At 32.6% G+C, this 24,079-nt stretch overlaps 3 protein-coding genes across 5 annotated transcripts; 2 read left to right on the top strand and 1 right to left on the bottom strand.

Annotated features, from left to right (window-relative positions):
• Window positions 1-125: 125 nt before the first annotated feature.
• On the bottom strand, window positions 126-1,660 carry RBCX1 (Chaperonin-like RbcX protein). The gene is made up of 6 exons (XM_022860413.2): window positions 1,396-1,660; window positions 1,207-1,301; window positions 917-1,034; window positions 639-655; window positions 486-548; window positions 126-381 (listed from the first exon to the last, which is right to left on the bottom strand). Exons 1-6 carry the CDS (start codon window positions 1,541-1,543, stop codon window positions 298-300), a joined length of 525 nt encoding a protein of 174 aa, XP_022716148.2. The 5' UTR covers window positions 1,544-1,660; the 3' UTR covers window positions 126-297.
• A 3,977-nt stretch (window positions 1,661-5,637) lies between these two features.
• LOC111275222 (lysM domain receptor-like kinase 3) lies at window positions 5,638-11,515 on the top strand. 2 transcript variants are annotated; one of them, XM_089755437.1, is made up of 11 exons: window positions 5,638-6,451; window positions 8,109-8,142; window positions 8,394-8,545; window positions 9,133-9,329; window positions 9,500-9,589; window positions 10,033-10,126; window positions 10,225-10,376; window positions 10,463-10,554; window positions 10,800-10,938; window positions 11,040-11,138; window positions 11,226-11,515. In XM_089755437.1, exons 1-11 carry the CDS (start codon window positions 5,818-5,820, stop codon window positions 11,388-11,390), a joined length of 1,848 nt encoding a protein of 615 aa, XP_089611563.1. In that variant the 5' UTR covers window positions 5,638-5,817; the 3' UTR covers window positions 11,391-11,515. The 2 variants fall into 2 exon arrangements, with proteins under 2 accessions (XP_089611563.1, XP_089611564.1); XM_089755438.1 differs by lacking the exon at window positions 8,109-8,142 and having other exon boundaries at window positions 8,384-8,545; window positions 9,127-9,329.
• Window positions 11,516-15,841: 4,326 nt separating this feature from the next.
• Window positions 15,842-23,123, top strand: LOC111275221 (ERD (early-responsive to dehydration stress) family protein). Of its 2 annotated transcripts, XM_089755564.1 has the most exons (12): window positions 15,842-16,048; window positions 16,394-16,723; window positions 17,091-17,243; window positions 17,397-17,532; window positions 18,337-18,438; window positions 19,888-20,007; window positions 20,113-20,193; window positions 20,548-20,888; window positions 20,974-21,219; window positions 21,815-22,139; window positions 22,228-22,461; window positions 22,623-23,123. In XM_089755564.1, exons 2-12 carry the CDS (start codon window positions 16,410-16,412, stop codon window positions 22,878-22,880), a joined length of 2,310 nt encoding a protein of 769 aa, XP_089611690.1. In that variant the 5' UTR covers window positions 15,842-16,048; window positions 16,394-16,409; the 3' UTR covers window positions 22,881-23,123. The 2 variants fall into 2 exon arrangements, with proteins under 2 accessions (XP_089611690.1, XP_089611691.1); XM_089755565.1 differs by lacking the exon at window positions 18,337-18,438.
• The last annotated feature ends 956 nt before the right edge of the window (window positions 23,124-24,079 follow it).

Here is a 24,079-nt window from a genome sequence, read left to right as displayed (position 1 = left end):
GTCAGTTTTGGATTCCTCCCTCCTCCATAACAATGCTATTGACTGAAACATGTCGTCACAAAGTTGATAAATTTGGCCTTAAAAAATATCACTGGGTATAAAGGTTCTAAACCTTTCAATAATGCTTCTATATTTTACTTTTTTTAATGTTTTCTATCTCTTCTATATATTCCAGTACAACAAGGATACACCAGTACTGGGTGCACCACAATAATTTCGTTCTGTATATGATCTATCTGATTATTACTAATCGGAACCATCCAAAAAGGCATCGGTGAGCTGGGGTTGAGAGTGGGATCACTTGCCGGTTTCTTTTTCGGTTGCACGACTAGTTTCTAAAACATATTCCCTCATGAGTTTTGTGTTGGATTCCTCCACCATCTGCACACCAGAAATAAAGACCATGAGAAAACGATGGACCATATAACCACCGGGAAAATCCATATAAACTTGTGAGGATTAACCAAGAAAAAATGGTTTCCGACCTTGAATGCTAAGCGCTTCAAATTATCCCACTCGAAATCATGTTTGCAGTATGCAGCTCGAACCTGTAATATATAACAAGATTAAGCCTATAAGCTTCTAGCAGAAAAAGTAGAACAAAAAGAAAATTTGCAGAAAACATCTCATGTACTAACCTCTAAGATGCGTAGGGCTGTCAAGGAGATGTGGTGCCATTTGCCAAAAGGAAATTCCAATGAAAGTCATCACAAATTGAATCCATTAATAAAAAATCATAGGCAGGTACCAAACTTCGGACTCATTAGCTAACAGTCAAAATTCTAAAAATATATGAAATATGGAAGATTTCTGACATGTAAGACGGCAGCATGCAGTCTCCTTGGCAAGTGATTTTTCATTTTTTTTCCAGGTTGAAAAAGGGATTGACCATCAATTAACAATTTAACGTACATACCCAGACTTTTATGCCTTGAAGATTCCCTCATCAGGCTGGCACAGAACTTGTCCCCATCATTCAATGAGTGGGTATTTAGAAATTCCATCAACTCCTTATAAGCTTCAGGGTTATAGCTCTGCTATGGGAAATTAACGGGTTACAAGGTGAAATCTTATAAATGAATATGCATGATTAACGTTAAATAACCCATATTAATCCTATACTAACTATACCGATCAATTGGATGAACCATGATTAATATGGAGAAATATGATACCGAAGAGTTTAACAGTATAGGGAGAAAGAACCTGAAGCTGTGCACTGACTATCTTAACTGCTATGTAATTGAAGAAATTGTGGAGGTTTTTGGATGATTTGGCCTCTGGTGATGCCTCTCCAAATCCTGCGAGAAAGCTCTCATCATCATTGAGTTAATGTGACGCAAAGGAAAAACTCAACGTTAGGCAAAGAGGACGGATTAAGGAAGGAATACGCACCTGGGACATACATTTTTTGGCAGTTTAAGCGGGTGGCATGGGAGCTTCTTTGCTTACATGGCCAAGAAGGAAAACCTGTGTTCCTATTAATTGGTTTTGAAGGGAAAAATGAGGGCTGAGTGAGTGGAACGACAGCAAGACTCTCCATTGATGATGGATGGATTGAACTCCGAAGAATGATTTTGGATAAGCACCTTTTTTTTAGCGGTAGAACTTAAATGAAACTTCAAAGCCTAAAGGCTCCGTTCTGAACTGAAATATCTTCTGTTCACTGCAAAAATATCTGCCCATGTATACGTGGAAAGTACAGTTCAATGTCGACCAATGTGGACCCCATCTAGACGTGGAAAGACGAATTTTTTTTTAAACAAGGCAAAATCTTAGATTTCGAAAAAAGAAAAAATACGTGATTATGGAATTTTATTGATTTAAGAAATATAACATCTATATGTAATAATATTACGTAAATATATTTTAAATTTTATATGTAATAATATTAAATAAAAAATTTTTATATTTATTTTTTTATATTTTCAATAAAAATTATGTTTTTTATTTTAAAAATTTTTTTAACAAAAATTATATTTTATCTTTAAAATATTGTTTTTATTAAATTATGAAATATATATAGTTTACATTTTCAATAAATACTGTATTTTTTTTCATAAAAACATTGTTTTCTCAATAAAAATTAGATTTTTATCTTAAAAATATCGTATTTATTAAATTTTAAAAATTATATTTTTTTCATGTTATGTACAAAAACTATTTTCTGTCTTAAAAACGTTATTTTAATTGAATTTTAAAAAATATTTATTTTTTGTATTTTTAACAAAAAATACATTTTTATCTTTAAAATATAATTTTTTCACTAAAGATTACATTTTCTATCTTAGAAATATCGTTTTTATTAAATTTTGAAAAATATTTTTTTCATGTTTACAATAAAAACTGTGTTTTGTTCTTATTTTTTCAATAAAGACAAAGGTTTTTTATCTTAAAAATATTATTTTTGTTAAATTTTAAAAATAAATTTTTATATTTTTAACAAAACCCACGTTTCTTATTTTAAAAATGTCATTTTTATTAAATTATGAAAAATAATATTTTTTATTTTTTTAATAAAAATCGTATTCTTAATCATAATTTTTATGAAGATTTCATAGCACTGTATTAAAAATATGATTTTTGTTTAAAATATATTAAAAATTATGAAAATGCTTTTTGTTTTTATTTTTTATTTTTATTTTTAAAAGTTAATTTTTATTTTTTATTTTTTGTTTTCTAAAAAATATATTTGGTAAACAAAACAAAAATTAGTTTCTAAAACTATAAAAGTAAGTAAATAAATAAAATATTTAATGATATTATTATTAATGGCATCTAATTATAAATATAATATATATTTATTAATTAATGATATTAAAAAACGTTTTAATATGGTAACTTGTAAAATATAATAAAAAAGTAATGTACATTTCTTATTTTTTAATTAAAAACATTTTTTTTATTTTCACATTTCAATTTATTTTCATTTTTATTTTTAATTATCAAACATATTTTCACTAATATTTTTTATTTTCTAAAAAAATAAAAACAAAAAATAAATATGTTTTCTAAAACTAAACAATTCCTAAAATTCTAAAAGGGAAAATTTCCCTAACCAATGTTCTCTTAGTAGGTATTTGGTTTGTAAAATCTTGGATTCTAAAGGAGAATGTGATATTGAGAAAATGTGATAATTGAGATTTTTTTTTAATTTTTAGGGTATCTCGTATTCAAATTTACTCGCTTAGTTAAGGAGAATTTATATATTTTAAATTTTGAATAATTATCATAATCTCTTTAACGTATATATCAATTTTAAAACTTGGTCTGATCCCAATCACAGTTAAGGATGTACATGAGACATTTACTTGTAAGCTATTTAGGGCTCAATTCGAAAAAAATTCAAATTCGATTTGATTGTTATTAAGCTTAGCTCGAGCTCAAGTAGTTTGAATTATTGAACGAGTCAAATTTAAATATTTTAATATTTAAATCAAGTGACTCATGAACCTAATTGAGCTTTCTATCTTTAATATATATTGTTAATATTTTATTACTAATTTACTTTTTTATCTTTAAAGATATATAAATACTTAAAGACCCTAAATTCCTAATCTTTTAACCTAACACTTATAAAACATTTGCTTTCTCCTTTTCCTCGTCCTAGTAGTGCCCCTTACATCACTCTCTCGATCCTATCCCAACACCAACAGTAAAAGATAATGAGTGGTCTGTGGAAGGATCTACTCGAAAAGATCTCTCACAAGATTTTTTGAAAATTGGATTAGTGCAACTATACTCCTCGCCCCTCTTGTCAGAATCTACATGTAATCCTTTTTTTTTTTTTAATACCTATCCTTATAAACTAGCATAATTATTTCCCCCAATTTCTTTTTTTTTTTTTAACTTAGGTTTTCCTTTATTTCTCTCAATTTCACTTAGGGTTTCATTTCACCACATCGCTATTTTTATTCAATTCTTATTATATCTAATCTCTTTGTCATAATTGCTTTTATCACTTTTATATTTTTGGATAATGGTTTATTTGGATATAATTTGAATGGAAGTTGATTGCATTATAGGTTATGCTTTCTGTTGCTTTAAACTTTGTCATTTTATCTTTCATTTGCAAATTCAATTTGGATTGTTTGTTGTATTAGATTATTTATTTATTTTTACGGTATTATTTTGAAATATATCAAATTTAATTGATACAAAACATTTGTATTGAAAAATCTCAATTTGAGCTTGAACTTGAGTGCCAATAATTGAGCTTAAAATCGAGTATGGAATCAAACTTATATTTTATTGGTAAACGACTTTAATCGAGCTAGCTCGAGTAGCTTGGTTTCGATCATAAATCGAGTTTGAATTAAGAAAATGAAACTTTATCGAGTTTGAGCCAAATATCAAGTTGCAAGTTAAAAGTTGAGCTCGAGTTTGAGTTTTTCATTGTATCGTTTCGACTCGGCTCGATTACACTTTTGTTTGTCCAAAATTTTTTGGTGTGAAACATTTGGAACTTAGAAGGGAATACTTTTTTAAGGCATTTTTCAACAAAAATACCTTAAAAAAACAACAAAAACGTCTTAAAAAAACTTTTTTTTTTTTTGCATTTATTTGGTTTTTGGTTGAAAAACTCTTTTAAGGTGTTTTTGTTGAAAAAGCTTTTTTTTCATTCATTTAGAACTTGTAAGGGAATTTTTTTAAGGTTTTTTTCAACAAAAATGTCTTAAATAATCTTGTTTTATTTTTTTAAGAAGATTATTTAAGATATTTCTTGTTAAAAAATACTTTAAATAATCTTGTTATATTTTTTAAAAGGAAATTATTTAATCTTAGTTAATATTTAAGGTGTTTTTGACAAAAAATGACTTAAATAATCTTATCTATTTTTTTAGGATCATATAAGGCGTTTCTTCAATCCAAACGCCTTAAATGATCATTATTTAAGGTATTTCTTTTCTAAAAATGCCTTAAATGCTCATCATTTAAAGGTGTTTTTTCAATTCACTATTTATTTGTATAATAGTTTATTTAAGGTATTTTTCATGTCAAATACTATTAATTATAATATAAAAAAAAATTTAGCAGCAGAAACTTATAACTGACTTGCAATTACTTTTAGATATATTTTTTAAAATGATAACGGTTATTTTATACATTATTTATTTAGGTCAATTTTGAAAATAACACAACTTTTCTTTTAGAATCCTAAAATATCACAAGAAGATGAGAATTTTTGATTCTTGAACTTTGAGTACTGTTAAAAATTTATCACTTTCTCTTAGAATCGAATTATCCTAAATTAAACATTAAAATCAAATACTAACTAATAAAATTTTGAAAAAAAATTTATAAATTTTCTCGAACCAAACGCCATTAATGTTTTTTCTGTAAATGGAAATTTGAGCTTGTATCAAGATTCAAGGGACAGTAATGGGCCTTGACTGAACAATTAAAAAGCTTATCTGTTAGGGCCGAGGTCAACCTATTAACTAAAGGCAGGCAGCCCTATTCCCTTATTGGGTTTGACTCCTGAGTCCTGACCCAAATCGTAGAAGGGGGAATGAAAAAGGAATGAGAAATGGAAAAAAGGGTAACATAACTTGGTTTGATAGTAAAAGCATTTGATTTGATTTAAGAATTCAAGTGAAACGAATCATATAGGTGAAGCACCAAGACAAAGCTGAAAATACTTAATTCCTTGTCCACATTCAAGAGCAAACAAAAAAACCAAGCTGTCATATATGTCTACATTACATTTTTGTTGATACCAGACACCAGAACACCAACGAATCACTTTAGCCTCTTGGCTTTTGCCATCTCCGATGATCTCCAAAACCCCAAGCTAATGATCTTCTCTCTCACAAAATGATCATATACTCAAAAAGGAAAGCACCAACAGAACTCTTGTTTGTGTTTCATATTCTTCTCTACTTACTCATCCATGTTCAAGCCAAGTGTAGAACTGGCTGCAGCCTTGCCTTTGCTTCTTATTATGTATGGGAAGGATCAAACCTCACGTACATTAGCACAGTCTTTAACCAGAAAATCTCTGAAATTCTTCTATATAATCCCCAAGTTTCAAGTCAAGATCAAATTGATGCCGGGACCAGAATCAACGTACCCTTTTCTTGTGACTGCTTAAATGGAGATTTTTTGGGTCACACCTTTTCTTACTTTACCCAGTTTGGTGATACTTATGACACGATTGCTAGCATCTCTTACGCTAACCTGACCACGGAGGATTGGGTGCGTAGGGTGAACGTTTATAATGCAACCAGAATACCAGATCATGAGACAATCAATGTTACAGTGAATTGTTCATGTGGTGATAGACGAGTGTCAAGAGATTACGGGTTGTTCTCGACGTACCCTCTCCGTCCGGGTGAAAATTTATCCCTCATTTCAACGGAGTCCAACGTATCAGCAGAGCTGCTAAGAAGGTACAATCCAGGGTCCAATTTCAGTGCAGGTACTGGACTAGTGTTTGTGCCGGCAACAGGTCAGTGATCACTTTTGAATGTCACGTAACGTTATATTAAATGTTGAATTGTCGATATCATTAAGGACTATTTTTGTTCCTACCATGTGAAGACCACAAAGAATAAGTCATGTGTGTTCAGAGCTGTTCATATATATATATATATATATATATATGTATCTTAAAAACAAATACAGGCTAAAATTTTACTGTCATATGGAGGATTCTGATCACATTCGCTGACTGAGGGATGCATATAGCCAGATATCAGACAAAAACATGCGACGATAATTGCAGTAGGACAGGGCATATAGGGGAGTCCAATTCGTTCCTAAACATAGAACTTAGTTGGCTACTTGGTCTTGTCAACACGGTATTCGTTGGCACTTTCTCTTGTTCTAAGTAAGGTTGAGTCTCGGCACTTTGTCTTGTTCTCTTTAGATAATTCCTAGTCAAATGAAAAAAATTAGTACTTCAGTTATTTCATATGCAAGCTGATTACTTGTAATGAAAGTTAGTCCATTATTTGTCAACGGTTGCCTTCATAGTTTGTAGGACGGTATTGAGTATTCCATATGGAAGTTGATGGGCAAACAATACACCATCAAATATCCATATACCTGGTTAGATGAGTGGTGGTTCTGTTCTTTTAAAGTGGGTTTGTGTTAAAGTTTGGTTGAGTAGAGATAGAAAAAATGAAGATTGATAATAAGATAACTGATCGGGGTTGCTTTGTCGATTTCCAATCATTAACTATTAGAGTAATTTTTAATACATTACTGTTACTGAATAAGAACAATTCCCTAACCAATCATGACATGGTCTCCTTTGTATGCTACTAATCTCTTTCAACGTGGTGGCCCATTCCTGTTTAAAGATAGTGAAATCTATGGAAAAATTACCCTGAAAAGGACTATATTAATCACAACTTGGCAACAGTATGAGAAAAAGATTAATGCTACTCTTTGAATTTTCATTCATGTTGCTCTTTCTCTGAGGATACTAAAATCTGGCCAATCAGAAGGCAGATGTTGGAAAATGCTACTGTATTGTTTATTGCCAAATTCTTATTTTTTGTACAGAGTGTGAACTCAGATGTACTAATATTGCATAGATTTTGAAACTAGCCATTAATAATGACTAGAAATATATACAACTAAAATCTTAGGCCTTAATCAAAATCTTGACTTCTTTCTTATTAAATATACAATGAGATTATCTGTTATAACATTGTAGAGTATCATTCTCATAAGTGGGTTTTCAGCTTTTAAAAGCCAGATTGATACCAATTTAATTGAACAAAAACGGATATCCTTTGCGAGAGAGTTAAAACTTTCAATAACAATATCATATTAAATTTGAATATGTTTTTTTATTTATTAGAAACTTCTGTATATAAGCCTATAGCCACAAACATTCTTCAAGCAAAAGAAGTATGAAACTGACATCATATTCATTAGTAAATTAGTGTCACATAGGAAGGATAAACTTTGTTTTTGTTTTTGTTTTTCCAATTTGTTGTGAAGAGGGGTTAACAATTATTTGTGATTCCAGGTACATCTAATCGCTAATTGCTGAAGGCAATTTTGTTTATTAAAAACGATATTGCAGCTCGAGAAGGGTTGCTCATAAGTTTTACTAACTGTTTTCATTAAGTCTGGCCTTTTTTCCTATGCAGACCAAACTGGAAAATTTCCACCATTAAAGATCAGGTAATGGATATACCATCTTCCATGTATCCTTGGACTGAATTGTAATGTTAGATAATGATTTATACAGTTGATCTAATGATTACATCCATTTTTCTGGTTTTTTCTTTCTTGCAGCACAACTGGTAAGATCATTCTCTAGATATAGCTTCAATGTTCAATGCCTCTTGCCTTGATTTTCCAAGTGTACTTGTCAAGATGGTCTTGATATTGTCTTGAGCTTGACTTGTGGCATTTGAACCAGGAATCTCCAGTAGAGTTATTGCCTGCATATCTATTGCAGGAGTTGCTGGGGCTTTGTTGTTGGGATTGTGCATATATGCTGGCCTTTACAAAAGGAAGAAGGTTGTGGAAGCATCATTACTCCTAGAAGCATCCCCAGACCACTACATTCAACACGGCCGTGGTGAATTTTCTCTCTTTAGATTTCGGTTGATATATATATATATATATATATATATATATATTCTAAGGTGTTCCTGCTTCCGTTGGGAAAAAAAGAAGGAAGCAATGCATCCTGTTAAAGCAATTTAAACGAGAGCAAAACCCAGTTTTGTTTTAATGCCTAATATGGACATGCCTTAAGACATTTCCTTTGTGTTTTTTAAGAAGCATCTTAGAACCTCTTGGACACCTACTCTCTTCTGGAATAAGTTTCTTGGCTAGTCCTCCTAACCATGACCTGATGCTAGATGGCAAAATTGTTGCTTTAATTAAGTGAAGCAACAATTTGGATACATTTGTTAATGTTCACAATAGGAATTCTCTTAGGACCTGGAACACCTGCAGGTAGCCCATCATTGATGGTGCTTATCAAATGCCAGGTTTTGATGGGCAGACAAATGTCTTCTCGAAAAACCTTTTACCATGAATATCCTTTCAATTGCATAGTTCTTGTAGTGAAAATGATTCTATATGGACAATTACATTCAAGCTTGAACTTTGCATCTATTTGTGATTAATCTTCCATATCCGTTGGTCTTGTAGTTTTAGGTTCCAAAGTTGCCCAGAAGAAAAATTCAGAAACAGCTGCTCTTTTTGCTTCTCCAGGCCTCACTGGTATCACAGTGGACAAATCTGTGGAGTTCTCATATGAAGAGCTTGCCAAGGCAACAGATGACTTTAGCATTGCTAATAAGATTGGACAAGGCGGCTTTGGATCTGTTTACCTTGCAGAACTAAGAGGCGAGGTACCTTGTCCTAATTAATGTTATTTTCCTTGTTTAGTCCATTTTAGAGAATCGTAGTAGTTATTTATGAGGATTATTGTAGGGTGCATCACGTTTAAACCTGACCTGCTAATTTAATATGATCCCAACTCAGACTCTAAATGAATCCAATTTTTTGTCCTGTCTTGCAGAAAGCTGCAATCAAGAAGATGGATATGCAAGCATCAAAGGAATTTCTTGCTGAATTGAAGGTTTTAACACATGTTCATCACTTGAATCTGGTATTGTGCCTTCCATATGGTATCCCATATCTTAAATTATCCCAGAAAAAAAGAAAGATATGCCTCGGCTTATATCTTATCAGGAACATTAGTTTGCTTAATATAATTAAGCTTATTACTATTTGGATAACTGGGCTGAGCCGCTGAAGTGTTACATTTTTGCCAACAAGATTAAAGCAAATTGTTTATATCAATGGCAATGGCAATGGCAATGGCAGAGCTAGCATTTACTTTTGGAAGGGAGAAAAACAATCTAGGGCTCTGGCACTATTAACATATCATTTAGAATCACTTAACTGAGCAAAGCAATTTGGTGTATATTTCAATATTCGCTCTTCTTTGATCGCTTGGAGTTATTTGTTTCTACTCATATGATAATCGAAGCAGTCTTTAATCATCTGATCATGAACATATATCTGAATGTATATTAAAATTTCATGCAGGTGCGTTTGATAGGATATTGTGTTGAAGGTTCCTTATTCTTAGTCTATGACTTCATTGAGAATGGTAATTTAAGTCAACATTTGCGCCTGCGAGGTGAGAAACAAGCATTTATGAGTTTATGCACAATAAGCATCTTATATTACTGGAGAAAAATGGATTTTATTGGTGAAATATTGTGTTTCTTTTTTCAGATAGAGATCCATTGCCGTGGTCAGCAAGGGTGCAAATTGCTTTAGATTCAGCCAGAGGGCTTGAATACATACATGAGCACACTGTTCCTGTCTACATTCATCGTGATATTAAATCAGCAAATATTTTAATAGACAAGAACTTTCGTGCTAAGGTTATTGAATCTTTCAATATGATCTAGCAAAAACAAACATGAATTTTAATTAGTCTATATAATTGGATGTATGCATTGGTGCTCAGGTCGCTGATTTTGGGCTGACAAAACTTACTGAATTCGGAAACACTTCGTTGCAAACACGTCTCGTGGGTACATTTGGATACATGTCACCAGAGTAAGAATGTTTCCCCTAAACGTATTGCTGTCAATCTGTGTGTTGTACACAATAAAGGGCAGAGTTTATTCCCACTAAAATTGTTCTTCGAGTATTGACGTTAGCTTCCAGCCTTCCAGAGTAGTGATTTCTACCAGAGCATATATATCTATATATGAATCCATGCATATATCAATTTATCAAGTCTTGGGTTTCATGCTTTTCGAACGAGAAACTAGTTTGCCTCAATGTGGCATTGTCTGTAGGTATGCTCAATATGGTGATGTTTCCCCCAAGGTTGATGTATATGCTTTTGGAGTTGTTCTCTATGAACTAATATCTGCCAGGGAAGCTGTCGTGAAGACCAATGAAGAAGTAACTGAATCAATGGGACTTGTTGCTTTGGTATGAATGAATTATCACTTGTCTTGCCTTACTTTTGTTACTACAAGTGAATTCCTGTTCTCCATGATTATGTTTCAATGAATTCGTTTTGATATACGCAGTTTGAAGATGTTCTTAATCAGCCTAATCCAAGAGAAGATCTGCAAAAACTTGTTGACCCCAGGCTAGGCGATGACTACTCCTTTGACGCGGTCTGCAAGGTGAATTCTGATCCCAGTAAGCAAATGTAAGTATGGACTCGTTTTATCTCAATTCTGACAGACTTTCATGAATGTTTTTGATAGCAGATGGCACGTCTTGCCAGAGCTTGCACACAAGAAAATCCTCAGCTGAGGCCCAGCATGAGATCCATCGTTGTTGCACTTATGACACTGTCATCTTCAACTGAGGATTGGGATGTTGGCTCCTTGTATGAAAATAAAGCTCTAACCAATCTGATGTCAGGAAGGTAGCTTAGCCACTGCAATGTTAACTATTGATACCTTATAGTTGAAAGTGCCTCGAGAAAATAAAACCCCTTATCTCGTCTGGATTCATCTTTGACATACGTGAAAACTTGAATGCAAGTGCTGTACAGTTCCTTTATTCTGTATCGCTTTTTCCTTACGAAATTTTTGGGTTAATGATGGCTGGGAAGGATAAAAAAAAAAAAAAAGGTAGCAGTTGGAGATGACTAATGAGAGACAGCATATATTGAATAATTATGGGTATATATTACACACACATTATGTTTTTTTTTTTTTTTTTTGTATTATTTAAAGATTTTACCAGGCGCTGCCATCTATTATGAGTAGATCCCACCACATGCATGATTCTGAAGCTGGCAAAACAACTACTACTCCATAAATAAGCCAATAAAAAGGAAAAGAAAGAAAAACTAATGAATCAACACTTAGTCTAATTGATTCATATAATTATCTTGACATTAGTAGATTTGAAATTTAAATTTTAACACATACAACCTATTCTCTTATCCTTAAATTATAGTTTCTTCTTAGATAAATAAATTAATTGCTTCTCTCATTCTAAGGTTTATTTGAAAGGAACTGTGAGGAGATTAAAAACAACAATAAAAATTATTGTAATTGCGATTGAAAAAAAAAAACTGTAATTACAATTAAAAAAAATTTTAATAAAAAATTTATATTAAATAAATCTCACTAAAATTAATATTTAGATTTAACTAATAATGAGATAAATTCAATCGTACCTCACCGAAAATGTGGTTGAATCCTGACGGGCTGAAATCACTTAATAAAAAGCTAAAACCAAAACAGAAATTAAGAACAGTTCTTCATGAATTATGAAGCCTTTCTTGTCAATGACTCCATGCCTTGACCCTTAATTTTGCACCGTGGGCTTTAAGGCCATAATGCGCCCTAATGAGTAAAGAGTTATAGCGTTGTAGATATAATTGAGAGAGGAAAATAGCCTGTATCGAACTTTAGGACTTCCTTACCTTACAACATGCATATAATCCAAGTGCACCCACAGGCTCTTGCCTCTGTCTTTCAGAATCACTCTTTTTTTGTTGTACTAATAACGTCAAAATCAGTTGGCATATATTTGCAGCATGGGCAGCCTTATAAACTATCGTTTAAGAGGACTTTTTCGGGATGGCATTTTTTTTGAAGGGTAAACATGCTTATATTGATAGAGAAAGGATATAGTTTATGGGATAAAATAACCAGGAGCAAAGGAATTAAAAACAAAGATGAGAAGTAGAGAAATATTGTGATCCTTGAGCTCCAGAAGTCCAGATTTAACCAATCCGTCAGCAATGGAGTTTTGTTCTCTTGGAATGTGAGAGATGACAGCGAATTTGACTTTGGATTTGAGTTGCTGAATATGGGTGGAGAAAATTCTTCATGCGCCAAGGATCGTTTGATGCATCTTCAGTCCATAGAACAACATTTTTGCAATCACTTTATTATCAGGATAGTTAGAATGGTAGTTGATCACTCTATAAGTAAAATTGTAGTGTATATATATATATATATATATATATATATATATATTTCTAGTTCTTCTGTCTGTTCATTATTAATTCATTTTGTTCAATACGAAATGATGTTTAACTACGTGTTATATTGAAATTCTCAAGAAAAAAAAAAGAAAAGGAAACAGCTTAAGCTAATTATGCATGTTGGCATCATCACGTGTGATTTGCAGAAGTGGGACACTTCGACACTATTTGTAATGAATTAGTGATGCACATTTTCACATATATATTGATAATTTGTTTGTGAGCGGATAGAAATGGAAACCAAGCATTGTCTTTATGTTAGGATATATTATTTTTATTCAAGTGATGTCAAATTAATGCATTGCTGCACCTCACGTCTTCATCCTTTTTTATCATTTTCAACCACTCAATGCCAATCCAATCACATGATGATCATTCAAACAGATAAGGTACAAAATCCACCTTCCAAATTTAGTGTAAAAATTTTCAATCCATCAATTATTCTATTTAACAAAAACATTCAATTTTACAAATTTCAAATACCAAAAAATAATAATAAAATTGCCCGAGGAAATGGAAAGTGAAGAAAAGGATAAACAAGGCATCACGATTTGCAAACTAGTCCATTATTTTGGTACCGGCCTTCATGACTTTATTATTCCATTAAGACATAATGGCAAACCAAATAAAATAATTACATCTATACATAGTTGCCGAATACCATAACGTAAGCTTCACGTAATGCATTGTCACCCATCCACTATGTCTTCATGTTCAGCTCAATTATGATTTTATGTTCCGTCATACTACACATGGTTGAGAACTTTGAATCCTTCAAATATTATAATTTAAAAATTCAATTGTATTCAAAGGAGTCGCCACGGTTTGAGTGTTTGTAATTTGACTTCATTAGCATAGATATCTCATCAAGAGCTATGATTGCCTAGAATAGGAGATTTACTAAAAAAAGAATGGTGAGCTAGAAGGTTCAATCTGACGACCAAATTTACTTACTGTTCAGTGTTTGATTATCAAAACTGGAAAAGATGATGCTTCTTTTTCATTTTTGTTGAATGCGACAATTCAATATTGACAATATATATATATATTTCTTAATTCCATATATAGATACTAGTTATATCAATTTTTTTGACTTTTACTTCTTTATCGCAGTATATTTTGCGGCCATCACCTAACTTTTTTTTTTTTTTTTTGACTTGGAAGATGTCTATTTAATTAGTTAACTGACCGCTTTTCATTTCTGAATGTGAGGCAATAGCCTTTTCAAGAGTTTTGAGCTAAGTCACGGATTAAACTCTGCATCCACCGCACGGCACACAGGGCCGCATCAGTTACTCTTTCTGTGCCTAGTACCAACTGCTTTTCCGTGACAATCCCATTCTTCGCATTAATGCCACATTCCAATTCATTGGGCATTACATGAAAAAAGAAAATTCCAATTTTTTGTCTCACCCGGTGTAGCCGTAATTAAGAAGAGAGCTATCTTCAAGCTTTCTAGTTCATATCAAAGACAATATGAATTTCAGTAAAACTACAATTTCAAGATAATTGAATTAAGAAAATAAAAAAAAAGTGAAGGTTTTCATTTCATTATTTTGCTCCTAATGGTCTTTTCTAAAAAAATTTAAATGACAGGAAAATATCTTATTTTAAGATGAGTGTATGCTGTAACTCTTAACATGAACTTATATTAAACTAATATATAGCTTAAAAATTAAATTTAAATTTTACAAGTGGGATATTTGATTTTTATAAATTTAATCAACATCATTCACTCTTAGTGGTTTATTTCAAGGCTTTGAAATCAAACTTTGTTTTACTCATGAAAGATGACATAAGGAGATAATGGGTTGCCATTTATTGGACCATCTCAAAAAAAAAAAAAAAATTCTTTTAGTAAAAAAATGTTTGGTATGCATTGATTTTTATAGAATTTTAAAAAAAATTTTGATTTAACGTATTTAATATTAAAATTTAAATTTTTTATAAAATCAAAATTTCATAATTTTTAATGTTAAAAATTAAAAAAATCATAAAAATAATTTAAAATATAAAAATAAATATTTTAAATATTTAAAAAAATAAAATATAATTTTAAGAGGAGATAAAGGGAATACAAATAATGATAGTTTGTAGCAGATACTACTTGCAATAATTTTAGAAGGCAAAAGATACTGTTTCAAGGATAATTCACTATAGTATTTTGTTAATATGGAAATGGGAGTGAATGGTTACTTAGAATCTACGTGTCAACTCCTAATACGACTGTGATGGGGGCCAATATATAAGACAGCAATTTTTAGAATTTTACCCAAATTTGTTTTATTTTTATTCAAGAAAAAAAACTCAACCACCTATATCTTTGTTGTCTCCTGCTCTTCCCAGTTCTAACAGCCACCCCACACCACGCAGCTTACGCTATATCCACGCGGCCACATCGCCAAATCACAATACAACGCTCCTAAAACATTAATCGCTTTCTCCATTGTCGATTCTCTTCAATCAAATTCGTCCGTGGTCCACGCTCCTATGCCGCGACTCAGACCAAAAGCCCATCCTAACAAAAGTAGCCGTTGCTAGACCCACGTGGCAGTTTGCCGACATCGAAGGCTACCATATACTCTTCCCATATAATTATACTTAAAAGAAATTAAAGCAATTAAAAATATAAAAAATATCAAATCGTCGATTTGGGAGACGACATCGAAAGAAGGAGACCCTACCAAAACGTAACATCAAGCCAACCAGAACAAAACCAACACTCTATAGTTACCATTTGCAAATCTCTTTTTCATCCCAACAAAATCTGTGTAAGAAATTAAAAATCTTTGTTTGTTTGGCTTCTACCGAATTTCGGTTTCTAGCTTTAGGTGATTTTGCCTCTTATCTAGAAGAAAAGAATGATTTTTTATGGTTGTCGGTTGCGTGCATTACACTTTCCCTGGCTTAGTAATGGAGGAATGTTCTTGCTTTGATTGAGTTCTGAAGCGATCCAAACACTCTCTAATTCAACTTCTAATCTGCAGCAGCCAAAAGAAAAAGAAAAAGAATCTCTTTGACTTTGGCTTTTTAGATATCCAGAAATTGTTCGTTTTTCACTTGAAGAATAAAAAACAGAAACAAGTAAGATTTTTTTTTTATTCTACTGGAATGTTTCCTTTGTTTTCCTTTCCTGCTGATTTGTGTTGATTGTGATTGAATTTATTCATATTAAAGGAGAAGACATGAAAAGAATTGTTCCTTCTTTAATGGTTACAATAGTAGTATTATGTAACTGAATTCCATCTTTAGTTTGGAAATAATAGTTTTAATTAGTGACAAATACTACCCTTTTTTATGCTTATATTGGAAAGGCAGTGATCTTTCCGTGAGGTTTCTGTTTATAGCAGGAATTTATGGCAACCTTGACAGTTTAATTGTTTTAATTATGGTGGATTTCCTGATTTGGAATTATCTTTGTTTATGCAGGGGAGGTTTTATATAGATGGCGACACTAGGAGATATAGGGGTTGCAGCAGCCATTAATCTGCTAAGTGCTTTTCTATTCTTTCTAGCTTTTGCCATATTGAGGCTTCAACCTTTCAATGATAGGGTTTATTTCCCAAAATGGTATCTCAAGGGTTTAAGAAGCAGTCCTTCGGGGTCTGGAGCATTTGTGAGGAAATTTGTCAATTTGGATTTTCGTTCCTACTTGAGGTTCTTGAATTGGATGCCAGAGGCACTCAAAATGCCAGAACTCGAGCTTATTGATCACGCTGGATTGGATTCAGCTGTTTATTTGCGCATTTACTTGATAGGGTACGCTTCATGCCATCTCGATTTCTTAACTGTTCATGTTTTGTTTTGCTTCATTTTATTGCTTTATTGCTTTTGCAATGGAAATCTTACTGTTGCCGTATATGCTTTCTTTTACCAATTTAACTGATCTTTTTGTTCTGATCTTATCTTAGTAAGTTTGTGGGTTTTTTTTCTTCTTTTCTTGGTTAAGATGAGGAAATTTTTTTGAAATGTGTTAGCTAATGTTAGGGTAATATATAACCTTTTTAGTTCTCTGCAGGTCAAGTTTGTTTATATGCTGTGAAGACTGAAGACATTTAATCACCTTACCATTTTTCATTTCATCTGTTGTCTTGTTCTTATTGTTCTCTTGATATTTTGCATGCAGACTAAAGATTTTTGTCCCTATTGCGTTGCTTGCATGGGCAGTCCTAGTGCCAGTTAATTTCACAAATGAAACATTGGAATTGCAGCTGAAGAATGTAACTTCAAGTGACATTGATAAGCTCTCTATCTCAAACATTCCACTTAATTCAGATAGGTAGGAGAACTTCTATCATTGCCAACTTGTTTTTGTCATCATCTGGCATTCTGATTAAAAACTCATTCTAGTTATGGAGCATCTGTTTTTTCTATCTTTCCTTTTTAAATAACTGAATATTACAGTGGAATAATATTTAATCCTGTGTTGTAGGTTTTGGACTCATATTGTAATGGCATATGCTTTTACCTTTTGGACATGCTATGTGTTGCTAAAGGAGTATGAGACAGTTGCGACTATGAGGTTGCAATTTCTTGCATCAGAAAAACGCCGGCCAGATCAATTTACTGTAAGATCTATTCTTTGCATTATTATAAAAATTAAATTAGATTTATAGTTTTAATTTTATGTAGTGTTATCATGTTATCTTTGTTCCTTATCATAAATTCAAGGAGATATAAAATTTCTTGTTGATTGGTTATTCATTTAGGAAATTCTTTATTTAACATTTTAAGTTTGTTAGCATCAACTTGAACATCATAAGTGAAGTTCTTAAGAGAATTGGGAACAACACGTCACTTATTGTATTTTAGTAGGCCTTAATATGTGGTTCATCTATGTAGAATTTTCAAGTTGCTGTATATGTAGAAGAACTTGTGGATTTCCTTTATATTATATTTGTTTTATTTGAGTGTGGACACATTTTTTTTGGAAAGTGAATTTTATCATATTTTGAGTATTTTTATGCATTGCTAATGATTTATACTGATCTTGAGAGGTTGCTGCTTTGAGATAAATGCCTAGATCATATAGCCCATGATGTAACTTACTCAATTATCTGACTCACACCATGGTATATGAATTATGAAATTGATTGACATCATTTGTTGGATATTCTGTTTCTGATTCTCTATGATATATTAATCCTTGAGGTTTAGTTGAATTACTGCCGTTAAACAAATATAACTGTATTCTACTATTGAAAATTAATCGAATTACAAGTCTTTGAGGGGCCATACTGCCTTTACTCTTAAAGAAGATTTGAGACATTAATGAAAATTTCCTAGATCTAGTGCCACAACATTAAGCACTATTATTGGATTGAAATTTTTGTTTGTCTAAAATGCTTCTGAATGGAATTTGATTGTTGTAGGTGCTTGTTAGGAATGTACCACCAGATCCAGATGAATCTGTTAGCGAATCTGTTGAGCATTTTTTCCTGGTCAATCACCCGAATAACTATCTTACACATCGGGTGAGTTCCTCTTGCATTTGTTTTAATAATAATGATAATATCTTCTTCTACTTTTTTACTATTCTACTACCTACTTCCCACCAAAGATTTAAATAGCGGTTGGATAGCGGTATAGTGGCCGCTATTCCGCGGTCGTGCCACTATCCAGCACCGCTATTGAAGAAAAACCGAGGGAGAATTTGAATTTCATTTATAGCGGATGTATCGTGGCCGTGAATTGCGGCGTAACGTTGAATAGCGGCAATAATAGTCCGCTATTGTCCGCTATTCTGTTTTTCATTCAAAAATTTAAGAAAAAAATTTTCATTTGATTTTGTTTAAAAACTTAAAATAAAAACAGTAAGAAAGAAAATAAATATCAATTTACAAATTCAGAAAAAAAAAAAAAAAACCCACAAAACTTAAACTTTGAAAAATATCAATTCTTTCATATTCAACTTCAATTAAGATCAAGTATATGCAGTGCCTGCCATACTGCTCGGTGAGTTAAGTAATTAATTCAGCACTCAAATTACTTTTTTTTTAATTTTCAAATTTGCCGTGATTTTGTGTGTTTGGGATTGGATTGGTCTATGTTACATTGGTAGAAGGGGGCAGGAGTTGCTGGGACTTAAAATGAGAGACAAGAGATGAGAGTGAGACTTGAGGTTGACGGAGACGAGCAGATAACATACACTAGAAAAAAAAGAACTAAGAGATGGGGATGAGGATGAAGGTTTGGAGAAAAAAATTATTGAATACAAGGTGAGGGGATGAGAAGTTGTGTGGGTTTGTGTAATTTAGTCAAGAGGTAGAGGAAGTAGACTTGAGGCTATTGTTGTTGAAGGTTGCCCACAGCATGGAGGCTGCTAAGTTTGATTTACTATAAGCCCATAAAAAGCAATTCTCTTGGCCCATAAATAGTAATGCTCTTACTTAATTTATGGATATCTAATCGCTTATTGTTTGATTTATGCATAATATAGTTCAGTAATAATTTGATGTGTACGGTAATTAAATAATTAAATATATCATTCATTATGATTATTTATTTTTTTATATATTTATTTATCTCTTGTTATTTTCTAACTGTCATATGAATAATTTTTTAAATATGAATATTTTATTATAAATTTTTTTCTTAAATAAATAAAACACATGATATGATATAAATTACTTTAAAAATCATAAAATAGGAGGTTTTATGATTAATAATTAAAATTATTATATTTTATAGTAAGTTGAACAAAATTTAAAAAAATTCACGACCGTGATAGTCGAAATGACTGCGAAGGTCTCCATTATATCTGCAACCGTGACAAACACGATGCGACCGAAAACATGACTGCTACCGCAATTTAAATCCCTACTTCCCACCCAAAGATGTCTATGATAGTAGTCATTTTACAATGTTCTAAGATTATCATAGAATTCAGTTTATGATCTAGTTCTCCTTAAAAATATATGCAGGTGGTCTGCAATGCAAACAAACTTGCTAAGTTGGTGGAGAAGAGGAAAAGTAAGCAGAATTGGCTTGACTATTACCAACTGAAGTATTCCAGAAATAATGCGAAAAGGCCTTTTATGAAGGTACCTTACTGCAGTCTGTCATGGCTTTAAGAGCTGGTTTCTTGCCAATGTTCAGCTTTGCTTTATATTTCTTATTTCTTCATAAGCATATTCTCTCTCTACCAGACTGGTTTTCTAGGGCTCTGTGGTGAAAAAGTGGATGCTATTGATTATCGAATGTCTGAAATTGAGAAGCTATCCAAGGAAGTAAGTATTTTTTTTTCAACTTGCACATTCTTTTGAGATTGTTTGATTTACTTTTTATTCAATTCAAAATATTCAAGCCTGTTCTCATATGCTGCCTCCAAGCCTCAGTCATTTTCTAGATTGACTTAATTTATTGAGCCTAAGCTTTTAAAATTATGTAGCAGCTTAGTTTAAGTATTGCTACAACAAAAAAATGCCAAAAGATGTTCTTGTTTCATATCTGACTCAATAGCTGTCTTTGTTGTATTAAATAATCCTACATTGAATATGAGTTGCTCTGCATTATTGCATTTTTCATCCTCCACTTAGTGTCTGTCAACTTGTGATGATGTGGTTGCTTATTTTCATATTCAGATAGCTGAAGAGAGAGAAAGGGTCACTAAAGATCCAAAATCCATAATGCCAGCAGCATTTGTTTCCTTTAAATCTCGATGGGGTGCAGCTGTGTGTGCTCAAACCCAACAATCCAGGAATCCTACTTTGTGGCTAACAGAGTGGGCACCCGAACCACGGGATGTATATTGGCAAAACCTGGCAATTCCATACGTCTCACTAGCAGTTAGGAGGCTGATCATGGCTGTAGCATTCTTCTTCCTGACTTTCTTTTTCATGATCCCAATAGCATCTGTACAAGCTCTGGCCAGCATTGAGGGCCTTGAGAAAGCAGCACCATTCCTGAAGCCCCTAATTGAAATGTGAATTCCTTTTTAATTTCAAAATATTGGTCATTATTTAGATCACGTTACCATAACCATTGATTTTGCCTTCCTTTTTCTGCAGAAAATTTATTAAATCAGTTATCCAAGGTTTTCTACCGGGTATTGTATTGAAGCTCTTTCTCATTTTTCTGCCTACAATACTGATGATTATGTCCAAGTTTGAAGGATTCACATCAATATCATCTTTAGAGAGGAGATCAGCTACCAGATACTATCTTTTCAATTTAGTGAATGTTTTCCTTGGCAGCATCATTGCTGGCAGTGCACTGGAACAGCTAGACACATTTATTAAGCAATCAGCAAATGAGTATGTATTCCTTGCATTTTCTTCTTTTTTTATCTGCTTTAACTGATGCAATTGCTGTTTATGCATTGGTGTCCTTGCATGCTTAGTTTCAGCTAATTGTGCTTTTGGTATAGACTTCCTTGACGGGTTCTAAAGGTATATAGTTTGATTTCTCCATCAAATTGGATGGATATGTTTACAAGTAAAAACATTTTCTAGTCAGACAGCTATCTCCGTTACAATTTAAGAGGGTAATTACATTATATGCATAAAATTGGGTTTCTAAATTGCAGGTGGTATGTAATTCCAGTTGATTAGAAGAAACCTTTGCTAGATTTCCAAAAATTTAATTGGTACAAGTGAAGATTTGTATCTTATGAAATCATTAGGGATTTTTCTTTTATGGACCTATATCTTGGACTAACTTTTAAGTTTACAATTGTTTCTACCATGTCTTTCAAAGGTTGGAACAATCTTATTTGTGGAGTTCTATATATATAGCTGCATAAGTGAGGAAACTACTAAATTTGGATTGCATTTATTGTTCTGCATTTGGTGTCAAAATTTACCTTCATTAGTAATAAACTGTTTTTTAATCTTCTTTCCTTCTTTGCAGAATTCCTAAAACAATTGGTGTAGCTGTACCAATGAGAGCAACTTTTTTCATTACTTATATCATGGTTGATGGATGGGCTGGAATAGCAGCAGAGATTTTGATGCTGAAACCACTTATAATTTACCACTTGAAGAATTTTTTCTTGGTGAAAACCGAAAAGGATAGGGAGGAGGCAATGGATCCAGGAAGTTTGGGCTTCAACACTGGAGAACCTCAAATACAACTCTATTTTCTACTTGGCCTGGTTTATGCTACTGTGACACCTGCTCTACTTCCTTTCATTATAGTTTTCTTTGCGCTAGCTTATGTTGTCTTTCGTCATCAGGTAAAGTACTTAGATATGTAATATTAAGTACAATGGTAAATGAATCTTGGTTTAGTTGTGTCTGATTTTTTTTACCTTTGAAATGTAGATCATTAATGTTTACAATCAAGAGTATGAGAGTTCTGCAGCATTCTGGCCTGATGTCCATGGACGCATTATAATTGCATTGCTTATCTCGCAAATCGCTCTCATTGGATTATTAAGTACAAAGAATGCTTCTGAGTCAACACCATTTCTCATTGCTCTTGTTGTCCTCACAATTTGGTTTTACAGATACTGCAAAGCCCGCTATGAACCCGCTTTTGTTAGAGACCCTTTACAGGTTTGTTGGTGTTTGCATATTAAAGTGATGGTTTCTTCACTGTTTTGAAGGATTCAATTCATAACAAGCTTTCTATCGCTGACCTTACTGTGTGATCCATTAATTTCTTTGTGCAATATCGTAATCTGCTATTCTCGTAACAATCAATATCATACCTTCAGGAAGCAATGAGGAAAGACACTTTGGAACGCGCAAGGGAGCCAAACCTCAATTTGAAACCTTATCTTCACAATGCATATGTCCATCCGGTTTTCAAAGAGGAGGAGGATGAAGAGGAATTTAACTACAAGTTAGAAAATGAGAGTGTGTTAGTACCCACGAAACGCCAATCTCGAAGGAACACACCAGTGCCTAGCAAAATTAGTGGTGCATCCTCACCATCGTTGCCAGAGGTGGTTCCTGAACTTTCGGAGACCTAACTTAGGTAACAACTGTGATTTGATGTTGTCAATATACTGTATATTTGACGCTGCAGTGTAAAGAGGGTAGCACTGTAAATTAAATGAACAAAATAGTGGAAGATGAGGCATCCAAGAGAATTGGTCTTTGAGACTCTCAGGAGAGAACAAGTTAGTGAATTTTGTGGCTATCAATGGAAAAAACTCCAATGTTAAGGCTTATTAGAGGATGATGGAGTAAATATTTTCAGAGTATTTGTTTGAGATTTCTTGTGATTTATTTCTAAAAGCAGACTAATTAATTTACTGTTGCGCAGTTAAAGGAATTTTTTTTTTTTGGGCCAAAAGGAATTATTTCCATGGAGGTTTTTGACTAAACAAAAAGTAGTTAAAAAAAAAAAATCGGTGGTACGAATTTCCAATTTATCTTCAATTTAAGCACACCTTAAATCAATGTTTCTCACTGTTATGACAGCAGACTCCTTTCCCTAGCTAGTAAACAGGAAAGTAAAACAGATTAGTATAACAAATTATGTAAAGGAAGCAGATCATGGTTTGAAAATCCTGCATCAAAGTCCAACAATGTTGAGGAGGGTTTTGCATTGAAGGCCAAAGCTGAGGCTGAGGCTCGTGCATCCAAGTACTCCAATGGTGAGGCTGAGACTGAAGTGAAAATAGATTCTGCTGCTATCGTGAAAGACGTCCCCATGTCTTCCATTGCATAGTTGTTTCCAAATCTAACCATGCTTTGCTGCTGCATACTTCTTTTTCTTAACTCTTGAGCATTGATGATATGAGCATTGGTGGCCCGACCCGTTTCATTCAAAATTTGGACTTGTCTAGCCTCTTCATCAAAATTTTCAGAAGTCGTTTCTTCTTCAGAATCTTCAACCACGTTAGCAAACAATGCATTCTCAAAACGCAATGCCGGCAATGTTACTTCAATAAAATTATTTGAATTTGCAGCATAGCTCAATGCTTCAATATCTGATGCTAATACTGGTGTAGCTCCTTCAACTAAAGAATTCAGCTCTTTTTCAGGTGAACTGCTGAACCTCGTCTTTTTTTGTCGTTGCTGATTATCAACTACAACAATTGCATGTTTATTTCTTATTGTACATAGAACATAATCACTCTACAAGATAAAAAAAGAAAAAGTTAAAGTAATTAGTACTGTCAAAATTACATAATATTCTCGTGATGATGAAAATAAAATCAGT

This window comes from Durio zibethinus, chromosome 26 (genome assembly GCF_047325235.1).
Source record: "Durio zibethinus cultivar Kanyao isolate XHJ-2024 chromosome 26, ASM4732523v1, whole genome shotgun sequence".
NCBI classification, from domain to species: Eukaryota; Viridiplantae; Streptophyta; class Magnoliopsida; order Malvales; family Malvaceae; genus Durio; species Durio zibethinus.
Note: the sequence above shows the minus strand (reverse complement) of the source record. Positions and strands in the feature narration are given on the sequence as shown.

Bases quoted from the DNA above. Each gene is read 5' to 3' on its own strand.
- RBCX1 (XM_022860413.2), bottom strand. From the start codon at position 1,543: ATGGAGAGTCTTGCTGTCGTTCCACTCACTCAGCCCTCATTTTTCCCT. The intron at 1,302-1,395 runs GTGCGTATTCCT...GCTTTCTCGCAG, and splicing joins CCAAAAAATGTATGTCCCAG to GATTTGGAGAGGCATCACCA. The intron at 1,035-1,206 runs GTTCTTTCTCCC...TTCCCATAGCAG, and splicing joins TAGTCAGTGCACAGCTTCAG to AGCTATAACCCTGAAGCTTA.
- LOC111275222 (XM_089755437.1), top strand. From the start codon at position 5,818: ATGATCATATACTCAAAAAGGAAAGCACCAACAGAACTCTTGTTTGTG. The intron at 6,452-8,108 runs GTCAGTGATCAC...TTTCCTATGCAG, and splicing joins AGTGTTTGTGCCGGCAACAG to ACCAAACTGGAAAATTTCCA. The intron at 10,555-10,799 runs GTAAGAATGTTT...CATTGTCTGTAG, and splicing joins TTTGGATACATGTCACCAGA to GTATGCTCAATATGGTGATG.
- LOC111275221 (XM_089755564.1), top strand. From the start codon at position 16,410: ATGGCGACACTAGGAGATATAGGGGTTGCAGCAGCCATTAATCTGCTA. The intron at 17,244-17,396 runs GTAGGAGAACTT...CCTGTGTTGTAG, and splicing joins ATTCCACTTAATTCAGATAG to GTTTTGGACTCATATTGTAA. The intron at 22,140-22,227 runs GTAAAGTACTTA...TTTGAAATGTAG, and splicing joins ATGTTGTCTTTCGTCATCAG to ATCATTAATGTTTACAATCA.